We start from the raw sequence: 10176 nt of genomic DNA on the forward strand, positions 1-10176 counted from the left end.
CACAGTATGAGGACGGGGTCACGGTCATTCTCTTTTCGTGATTCCCATTCTCAGATTTTCTGATTTGTGTCAGGATATTTGTAGTGGTTTCTGTGTGTGATGAAACCATAATAATTACAAGCAAGACACCAGGCACCGTCCCACCAGTTTTAGTTTTGTATTGTGTCGCTTCCAACGGTAGCCTTCCCACTGCCGGCTCGTCTGCCACCTTGTCTCAACCGCAGCCGTCGTAAAGCCATTGCGGTGACTCTCTTTCACATCAGTCTCAATGGGCATCCGTTACCACTCACAGCGAAACCAATGAGTCAGCGTCAGAGCTCAACAGTCGCCGGTGTCGATGCCAACCTCAGACTGCCTCGTCAGACCGAAAAAACCTCCTTTGAATGTCGAGGCCAGACTTAAGCTGGCTTCCTACCACAAGATGCACGTTAGGCCGTTAACAACACTTCAATCACGCATCGATGGTTGCCCTGAAAAGCACCCGAAACTGTATTGATATGCACTGATATCCCCAGATCCTGTTGTGAGTGCATGTATAAAGAGAATTGCAACACTTGAACACTAATAAAACCATGTTTAATTGTTCTAATACTTATCAAAAAAGAAAAAACCCACACAATACAACATTAGCATACATAATCAAACAACAGAAAAATATAGTATTTACAGAACTCCACAGTTTATACAATGTCAGGGAAGTGTCAAATTCATTAAACTGTGACTGCTAAGAGTTTGTTGTTGTTGCTCTATGAGTTAAAAGTGAAAAGCATGAGGCGAAGCATGAGGATTCTGGGAAAATGGGCGTCTATATGGAAAGGGCGGGGGTAGTGTCCGTGTCCGACATGACTGAGGGACGTTTTGGGACAACTGGAGGCTTACTGTGCCCACCGTAGCCCAGCCTGCCGGCGCACCCCTTGGCTATCCTCAGGAGGTCCTGCCGGAACCGAACACCGATGAAGACATAGAGGAACGGGTTGAGGCAGGCGTGGGTGTACGCCAAGCTCTTGGCAACCTGCTCGACCACATTAAAGCCGCTGATGGTTTGGCAGTTGGTCAGCGTGGTGTTGGCTGCCTGCGTGGCCTCGAATATCAGCAGAGCGTTGAAGGGAAGCTGAGACAGGATGAACGCCAACACCACGGCGAAGATGACGCGCAGCGCCTTGTGCTTCTGGAAGCTCCTGGCCTGCAGCAGCGTGCGGATGATGAAGGAGTAGCAGAAGAACATGAACAACAATGGAAGACAGAAGCCCATGCAGATCTGAATGGATAGGACCAAGATCTTAGTCCGGTTGTCTTCGTTGTTCCAGTAGACCAGAGTGCAGAAGGACTGGTCTTTCAGGTCAGTCTTCACCTTGGCGAAGATGAACTCCGGCAGGGCCAGGAGGGCGGAGACCATCCAGACACCCAGGCAGATGAGTTTACTGCAGAACAACCTCTGCTTCTTCGTGTTTTGAGCCTTGGTCACCTGCACGATAGAGATGTAGCGGTCCACGCTGATGCAGGTGAGCAGCAGCATGCTGCTGAAGAAGTTGATCCTGTAGACGGCAGACACCATTTTACAGAGGGCCACGCCAAAGTCCCAGCCGCTGACGGCGTCCATGGCCCAGAAGGGCAGCGTGCTCAGGAAGAGGAGGTCGGCCACGGCCAGGTTCAGCAGGTACACGTCCGTCATGGTTTTTAGGCGGTTGCGCTCGGTGCTGTAGATCCAGACCACCAGCAGGTTCCCGACGGCGCCGAGGATGAAGATGATCCAGAAGAGAGGGGGTTCGTAATGGCTGCGAAAGGACCTGACCCAGCTCTTGTCACACATGCCCGAGTTCTCCGTCGGCCCAATATCATAGTCTTCGTCATAGTCAGACAGGTTCTGCGAGGAGATATGGAAAAAAGCACAATATGAAAAAAGACATTCAAAGAACAAAATGCTTTATTGGTGTCTTCACACTGGCAACCATTTAGGGAAAACCCTCCTTCGTAGCAGGAAGAAACCTTGAGCAGGGCCAGGGACAGAAATGGGATGGTTTGAAGGAGCAAATGTAAACACTGTGATTCAAACGAGGACACGGTTTCATGACATCAAATGCAGGTGGTGACGAGAAAGTTACCCAGAGAATGTTCAAAAAAAAATGGGGAGGTTTCAGGTGCAGGTGTTGTGTCTGCGCAAGCGAAAACCACAATACTGCACAACTTCCTGCAGTAACACGAGCCTGGATCGGGGGTGAGGAACCCAATCTGCGATCCTTAGGGGGGCCGCGAAAGGGGGGCCCGCAGCAGACCTCAGCACCCCAGACGCATCGGGTTTAGATGTAGGGTAGAGATAGGCGGTTGGGTGAGCCGTGCATGGAAAATGTGATGCTGTGCACAAAGCAGATGTTGGCTTTAGATAACGCGGCTGTACCTGGAGCGTTACGAACAACATCAGGTTTAACAAAGGTGGAGAGAGTAGCGGCTGTCTGGTTTTAACTTTCATTCTCACAATATCACGCGTGCATTAGCAGGGTTTTTTTTTTTTAACACGAGCAGTTTGTAGGTTTCAGATAATAACCCCCAATAATACTCACAGTTAAAGAATAATCCAGACTTGTTGTTGTCATAAAGGCTGCAAACGGCTCAACCATGATCGCTGAAAGACAAGAATGAATCAGTCACAGTTGAACTCGACAGCAAGCGAAACTTAAAGTGTGTTCCCCACAGTGCAGCTCTCACTTGCTGAGATGCAGAGACAGAGAATCACAACCTGGAGGTGCTTTACCAGCGCTAACCTGAATGCACTCATCTTTGCAGATTATATAGTTTCCCCCAAACCACACATCACGTGAAACTGCGCACGCAGCCCAAGTGCTGCACATGACCTGTTGAGCCACACTCCGCTCTGCCCGGCCGTCTGAAGCACAGGGGCGATGAATATTTCTTTTAGGGTGAACTAGAAGAAGTGAATCTTGTTGTCGAAATCCTCAGAAGTGTACTCAGCCAGGCACGACCGAAGTTCACCACAACTTGAGACCAGACGTCAAAGTTCCTTTTCTACCTTGGCCAAGGGGAGTCCCGCTCCGTTACAGCCACGCTTGCCTTCGCGCTGTCCTGGAGACTCACGCTCTCCCCCAGCATTGTCTCCTTTTATTACAATACAGGGAAGGTTACATAGCAGGAAGCGTATCTTAGTTACTTAGTTACATTTCTCACACAGGCGGGGGCGCGTTGCTCTTGTTTTAACTACACATTTTTACCACGGTACCATATCACACACACATCAGTGCTATTGGCCTGTAGTCACTCGGTGCCACAGGATGGGTCTTCTTCGGCACCGGGACCAGGCAGGATGTCTTCCAAAGCACTGGGATCCTCTGAAGATGAAGGCTCTGGTTGAACAGGTGCTGCAGTATTCCACACAGCTGCCTGGAGCAGCTCCTCAGCACTCGTGGGCTGATGCCGTCCGGTCCGGCAGCCTTTCTCTGGTTGAGCCTCTCCAGCTCTCTCCTCACCTGGCCAGACGTGAAGGATAGTCCTGTCGGGGGGATGGGTGACATGCTGGGATCCATGTAGGGTGTCAGCAGGGGGGAGGGGGAAGAAGTTGGCAGAGGTGTTAGGGGCTCTGGGAGGTGTGAAGGGGACCCCTTGTTATCCAGAGGAATATTGGGACAGCTGGGGGAGGGGGAGCTGGAATCAAACCTGTTGAAAAACTGGTTCAACTCATTAGCTTGGTCCACGTTCCCATCAGCTGAGCGTATTCCTTTCTTCTGGAAGCCAGGGATTGTCCTCATCCCACTCCAAACATCCCTGGTCTGGTTCCTCTCCAGTCTCTCCTCCAGCTTCTTCCTGTAGGCGTCCTTGCTCTCCTTCAGACTGCGTTTCAGTTCCTTCTGTACTCTCCTGAGCTCAGCCGGGTCCCCAGCAGTGAAGGCCGTCTTCTTCTTGTTCAAAAGGACCTTCAGGTCACTTGTCACCCATGGTTTGTGGTCTCCAGGGCATCCACCAACTGGTCTGCTGTCTGTGAACCACATGGTGGGTCTAAACTTGATTCCACTTCTTGTTTTGGTGGAGAAACAAGAACTTTCCGTGTTAAGAGGGAATACCAGAGTTCACTGGCACTGCCAGCAAAAGGGGAAATGGGTGGAATGACACAACGATCACATAGTTCACCAGGACAGCATAACAAAAACCCCCGCTGAGAAGAGCGGCTGGGTTTTAGACAACTGTGGTTGTACTGTAGGAATGTTGGGCCTCCGCTCTCTTCTCGCGGTCTCATTGCTCGATCTGATGCAACATTTTCCGTCTCGAGCACACGGCTCTGGACCTGCAGCCCACACAATGCCGGCTGTGTTTCTCAGTTTTAATCACAGTCGGTGCGATCGCATCTGTGTTCTTCTCCTGGGAACAGGCTGACGTAGAAAGTGTGAGAGCAAAAGGTTTCACTCGCAACGCTGACCACCAAATGTTGCTTCCTGACACCCGTGCAGCCGAGTCTCGGGTCGGCCACTCCCATGACAACCATCATCACACTAGGAACCCGGATAAGGATCACAAAAGAACCATGAACAGGGTGAGCAGAATAAATGCAAGAATTAACCACCCCCCCTTCAAGGGTGTCACTTTGAACACAACTACATCCAGTATTTCCAGGACGACAGTTGGTTGTAAATGTATCCAAAAATTAGCGCTAGAATTTAAACATTAAACTGAAAAAGTTGCAAACGTCACAGATGTCAGAAGGTTTAGTGAAGGCTAAAGGACCAGTCGGGGGAGGGGTGTCTTACGACACTGCTGAGCTGTGATTACTAAGGGTCGGCTGGCCTTTGACCTTACAACCCTCCAACTGTTAAAAATTGGTCTGCTTTCAGTCACCTAATCCACCAAAAGTACAGAAATTACATTTGTTGCCTCACTCAAATCTCATGCTTCACAGATAAAAGCCCAGATATGGTGAGACAGCGTAGCTAAAGTGGCTGTAATGTGCAAATCTGTTGATCTGAACACCAAGATGATGCATAATGAAAGAAACAAGTGCTTATGTTGGCCAAACATCTACTCAAGATCCAAGATATCTGCTGCATGCTAGCAAATCATTTTGACTGAAAAAAACACTTCACTGTGTGTACGTGATCAAAAATGTGATAATGAACATTCTACAGCAGTCTGACGATTCTTAAGCTAACTGCTCATCTCTATGAGAATACAATGCAAAAGGATTTTATCCAATTTTAAAACACATCAACAGGAGATTTTTTTTGTTGCTATGACAAATTTTAGCAAATCTTTAAGAGAAAGTCCACCAGGATTCTGGAAAAAATGTAACCACAACAAGTTGCTGTCGTGAAACTGAGAAAACCCCTTTGATGGCCCGTCATTTCACAGGAAAGTCATCTTTGATGTTGTTGAATTTATTAGCACTTTTTGTATCTCTCTTCCTCTAAGGTTCTTTGTAGCACTGACAGACACAAGTTACCACTTTCTGTTGGCTGTGATTTATTACTGCTCTGACATGTTACCCATCAGCATCCTCTTTGAAACAAGTTTTCCCACAATTGTGCACATTCTTTGTTTTGTTTTCACCTTGGGCATGTAAAGCACAGCAGGTCTTAAGTCAGGATGGTTTGTGGTCTCCAAGAGTTTCGCTGAAAACAACAGTGGTTGACGGTTGACTGGCTGGTGATCAGGGCAGAAGAAGAAAAACAAGCAGCGCTGCAGCCGAGCAAGTGATGAAAACGCCGGGACTCAGAACACGACCTCATTGGGCCATTTCTGTCCTGCTGAGAGTCAGGGTTCCTAGTTCTGCTGATTCTGGTGTTAAAACATACACTTATTGACCCTAATCCTCACTTAAGTACGTTCTCACATCGGGTCCCTAAACCATATTAAAGTATAAAGGTGAGTTTGGCGTCCCCTTGCGGCGCTCACTGAGAATGATTTAAATGTTTCACGTCCGTGCGTCTCTACAGTATATGAATAATGATCACCCCTTTTTTGTTCAAACCATTTATTACCTGATATTCGGCACAAAAACAAACAAAAGCACGTCTAGCTACAATTGTAGTACAGGACAGAAGTATCAGTACTCTACAAGAGCATCACGTCATCGCTGTGACCTTTATATTCAAATTTCAAGACAGAAATGTTCTAGAGCTTTATGGCGTCACACTAAAGCAAACTTTGCGCCACCTGATATGCAGCAGAAAGGATGAAATCTGGGTGGGAAACGCTGATTTGAATATTAAATTAAAACGGCGATGGATGGAAGCAAAGCTACGTAGCGAAACATCACACCTGGCGGATCGGACCGCGGGGCTTCGGGGACACGTGTCAACCAAAGAAATGAACAAGGCCTCTTCGAACCGGAGCGTGACAGTATTTGCATAGAACATGGAGTGAAGTATGACGGCGACTGCGCGTGAGTCCAGATGAGGAGAACAAAAGTATGTGTGAAGGTCGTCCTCCGTTAGCGTTGGCGTAATCTTCCCGCCCGATCGTCCTGCCGTCTTTGGCTCCCGCTCATTCATTCGGCTCGTATCTGAAACGCAAATGATATTTCTCTGTTAAAGAGCCGTTGACGATGGAGACGCCAAAGGTGAGGCCACCTCTGCAGCTGTTTCCTCAGTTCCTTGATCTGCTCGTTCTTCTTGGTCAGGATCTCCTTCATGTTGCGGTACGCCGCGGTCTGCTGGAACTTCTTCTCCAGCTCCTGGAGATGTGAACACATGAGGTGTGACTGGACAGCTGAAGTACCGGAGGAGGCTGATTCACGTGCCGGACCTTCTCTGCCAGCGCGAGCTGCTCCTGCACTCGCAGGAACTGGTGCTTGGATGAGACCAGGTTCTCCTGCAGGTCCTTCTGAGAAGCGGCGCTGGCGCTGAGACACCTTTCGTAATCTTCCTTCAGAGCTGCCACCGTGTTCTCCAGGCTGCTGATATCCTGAGCTTTAACGGACAACTGGAGGAGCCAACAAACCCAAAGAGGAGTCAGCTCCTCCATCATTACACTGCAGCTCAGGGATGGAAAATATATCTGCCAGCTTTCACATTACCGTATCTTCACCTTGGCCCTTCTGGAGGTCCTTCAGAGCTCTCTCAGCTCTGGTTTTCTCATCCAGTGCACTCATCGCCTACGAGAATCAGTCAGGCAAAGATTACCAGGGTATATAAGATGCTGTGTGCTTAAACAACTGGAGCCATTAGCCCTACCTGGGATTCTAAAGACCGTAGCCTGGCCTTCAGTTTATCATTTTCCTCCTGCAGTCTTGAGATCTCCTGCAGGAAGATGAAGACAAGGGTGTGAAGAGGGAGCAACCTTCCCTAATTAACCTCCATATGATTTAAAACGGCAGGTTTACCCTGTTAAGAAGTTCAGCCACTCCGGATTCATTCAGAGGGGCTAGTTTGGATTTGTTTGTCTCCTGGTTTATCTGGGAAAACATCACAGACCATAAATACCGGTTGAACCATAATTACTAGCATCCAGGTATAAATCCAGGAGAAAGAAGCACACTCTCACACATTTCAGCACCGTGAGCACCAGAAAGTGGTTTTCCACACAACACAGCAACACCTGCGTAGCTCACTGAGAAACCTGATGGATGGTGAATGACCCAACCCAAGCACAATTTAAGTTTCAGCTTGATTTGTTTTTTCTTCAACTGTGACCGTGCCGCGTACACCTTGAACCGCAGAGCCACGTGTGGAAACTCCTCACAACAGCGCTGCTGTCGTTGCACAGGCTGAGTGTGAAGGCGCTCGACATCTACACTCACCTTATCGGCGCTTTTAAAATCAGTCTTCTCAAATTCGGCCACTTGTTCCAGCAGTTCCCTGTAGAGTTGAAATAAAACAAGTAATTTTATTTCACGACTACATCGGATTTACTTTTTTTTTTTTATTAACAAAACCTCAGCATTAGAAATGAGAAAATAGCAGGTTAAAATGAAGGGAAGGTCAATATTTGTGAGGAGCGGTAAAGCGGATGTAGCCCGCTCATCTTTGCACATCATGTTGCTGTTTTTGCCATTTCAGTCAGGCAGCTAGGCGTCTGTAGCATGTGAAAATAACATGTGTTGTTCTGAATGGCAGTTTAGCACCAGCACTGATTAAAGCCTTGTGGTGAGCAGAACAGCTCCCCAGAAGGTTCAAATGTGGTTTTCAAAAGGCAGCAGAACACACGTAGGCTCAAACACGGGGCGTATTCCTCCCCTTTAAACGCCGCATCAGTCACGTACGTAGAGCGATGCAGAAGCGATATTTAGGGATCGCAGAACCACCCACTACATATGTGCAACAACAAACCCAAGAGCGCTGTATTCCGCCAAAGCGAAATGGCCCAGAGGTCAGGTGTTAACTGGAGTTCATGTGAAAACCAGAGAGACACGGTCTAAACCTGCTTTAGCACGTCACGCATCAAAAATGCAGAATTGTGCAAGTATTATTAGCCCTAAAGTCATGAAGGGAGGGTGTTGCTCAGCTTTCACTACTCTGTGTGACAATCGTCCCCTGAATATGTGGTTTGCAACTTGGTTGACGAGTGAAACCCTGGTTTCTAGAAGCCTCTGCAATTCTTTACATTCGCATAGTAGGCCATGGTTCTGCAATAACCTTTCTGACTGGTCGTTGACTGTCATATGGAGGAAGTGGAACAAAGTGGGGGTTTTTCTCCCCAATAAAACGAGGGTGTCTTCAGAGGTAGCAAGAGATAACCTGGTCATGTCTGTACCTGTATGTTCTAATCATGAATTATTAGGTAGTAATCTCGGTTGTTCTCACCTGTTCTCCAGCTCTGAAATGTCACTCTGCAGTCGAAGGTAAAACTTCTCCGCCTGAGAAAACAGCTGCCTGAGCAGGAGCACGTTGGTGTGGGCTGTGTTGATGAGCTCCATCTCCACCTCGTCGCGCACCACCGTCTGCAGCCCGTCCAACATTTCCCTCACTTCGTCCACAGTGAAAGTGTCCTCCACCAACCTTCAGAGAAAGGTGACACTGGTTGATCAAACGAAAGAGCCTCATTCTTCCCATTTAAATGAAGCTAAAACACACACACACACACACACACACACACACACACACACACACACACACACTCCAGTTACCTGCTTTCTTTGAGTTCCTCAAAACATGAATCAATAGTTTTTAGTCTCAAAATCCTCTTTGAACGAGCAAATCGCATGTAGTTGATGACTTCATTCTGGTGGTGTTCATTAAAGCCAAACTCAGCCTGCACAGAGACAATAAGACAAAGACTGTCAACAGCTTTGAAAGACGGAGGTGGAGATTGTTGGTGTAAATCTCCCTCGGGTGAGCTTAAAGGCTAACTTCAGGGCAATATTTAGCGGTATTATACCACAAGGCCTTTTTCAAAGCATAACAGACGTGCTACATGAAGCACAGGGATGCTAATAGCGCCACGTCCTCGCCTTGAGTGAAATGTTTAGGAAGCTAATGGTAAAGCAAACATGTAATGTTGTTCAACATCAACAGCAAGCGATAAGAACTTCTTACCATGACGGCTGTGTAGCTGCCGGTTATATCAATAACTTGGCTTCAAGACTGAGATCTTGGATAGGACAAAAACGGCTTATTCGGCCTGTTATTCACGCCACGCTGCGGAATGGCTACGGGATTAAGTGGGTAAAACTGCTGGAGTCGATGACAACGTTGATATCTAACCACCGTCAAATAGCTAAACACCGCTTGTATTAACGCTGTGAGATTATCTGACTGGTTAGCCTAGCTAGTAGCTAATGTTTGCCTCGCGAGTGCCTTGGTAACAGAGGAAAGCGTCATTGCCTTGGTTACCAGGGGTGCGTTCAAAGACGCATGTACGTGCATGAAGTACGTAAAATGGAACGTCAGGATTTGGCTTTGCACTTTCTCGCTTGTTTGGTTACCTTTTTAAAAATAATATATTTTTCCATGTACTTATAAATCTGTTTATTTGTTCGGTTACGTTTAGTTTTTACCGCGGTTTTAAAAAAAATGTTCTTTCATTTCCGGGTTTTATCTCGTTCAAGTCTTATCGTATGAGAAGAAACTAATTCGTAATATTTTTAAAGATATAAATCCAGATGAGGCAGTTTAAATCCTTCTGCAAACTGAGTGAATAAACGTTTAGCATCGTCACACGGGATGATAAAGTAGTTTGTAACAGAAGGCTTTTCTAAACTGTTCAGCTGTAGATGGCAGCAGTGTGTAAAAAATCACC

At 47.4% G+C, this 10176-nt stretch overlaps 2 protein-coding genes across 4 annotated transcripts; both read right to left on the reverse strand.

Annotated features, from left to right (window-relative positions):
* Positions 1-554: 554 nt before the first annotated feature.
* On the reverse strand, positions 555-3044 carry ccr9b (chemokine (C-C motif) receptor 9b). Of its 3 annotated transcripts, none has more exons than XM_057013333.1 (3): positions 3026-3044; positions 2559-2620; positions 555-1864 (listed from the first exon to the last, which is right to left on the reverse strand). In XM_057013333.1, the coding sequence occupies exons 2-3, from the start codon at positions 2613-2615 to the stop codon at positions 806-808; spliced, it is 1116 nt and encodes a 371-aa protein (XP_056869313.1). In that variant the 5' UTR covers positions 2616-2620; positions 3026-3044; the 3' UTR covers positions 555-805. The 3 variants fall into 3 exon arrangements, with proteins under 3 accessions (XP_056869313.1, XP_056869312.1, XP_056869314.1); XM_057013332.1 differs by lacking the exon at positions 3026-3044 and adding an exon at positions 2704-2968; XM_057013334.1 differs by lacking the exons at positions 2559-2620; positions 3026-3044 and adding an exon at positions 2103-2522.
* Positions 3045-5938: 2894 nt separating this feature from the next.
* lztfl1 (leucine zipper transcription factor-like 1) lies at positions 5939-9775 on the reverse strand. Its single transcript, XM_057013335.1, has 10 exons — positions 9474-9775; positions 9065-9189; positions 8742-8936; positions 7739-7796; positions 7322-7393; positions 7173-7238; positions 7016-7093; positions 6745-6921; positions 6570-6673; positions 5939-6502 (listed from the first exon to the last, which is right to left on the reverse strand). The coding sequence occupies exons 1-10, from the start codon at positions 9474-9476 to the stop codon at positions 6484-6486; spliced, it is 897 nt and encodes a 298-aa protein (XP_056869315.1). The 5' UTR covers positions 9477-9775; the 3' UTR covers positions 5939-6483.
* Positions 9776-10176: the final 401 nt, after the last annotated feature.

Source organism: Takifugu flavidus, chromosome 17 (assembly GCF_003711565.1).
Source record: "Takifugu flavidus isolate HTHZ2018 chromosome 17, ASM371156v2, whole genome shotgun sequence".
NCBI classification, from domain to species: domain Eukaryota; kingdom Metazoa; phylum Chordata; class Actinopteri; order Tetraodontiformes; family Tetraodontidae; genus Takifugu; species Takifugu flavidus.

What these genes read in the sequence shown, in the direction of transcription:
- ccr9b (XM_057013332.1), bottom strand. Translation starts at nt 2,773, where the DNA reads ATGAGTGCATTCAGGTTAGCGCTGGTAAAGCACCTCCAGGTTGTGATT. An exon ending in CTGTCTCTGCATCTCAGCAA is followed by an intron (nt 2,621 to 2,703) that starts GTGAGAGCTGCA and finishes CTTGTCTTTCAG; the next exon opens with CGATCATGGTTGAGCCGTTT. An exon ending in GTCTGGATTATTCTTTAACT is followed by an intron (nt 1,865 to 2,558) that starts GTGAGTATTATT and finishes ATCTCCTCGCAG; the next exon opens with AACCTGTCTGACTATGACGA.
- lztfl1 (XM_057013335.1), bottom strand. An exon ending in ATTTTAAAAGCGCCGATAAG is followed by an intron (nt 7,394 to 7,738) that starts GTGAGTGTAGAT and finishes ATGTTTTCCCAG; the next exon opens with ATAAACCAGGAGACAAACAA. An exon ending in AGGGCCAAGGTGAAGATACG is followed by an intron (nt 6,922 to 7,015) that starts GTAATGTGAAAG and finishes TGGCTCCTCCAG; the next exon opens with TTGTCCGTTAAAGCTCAGGA.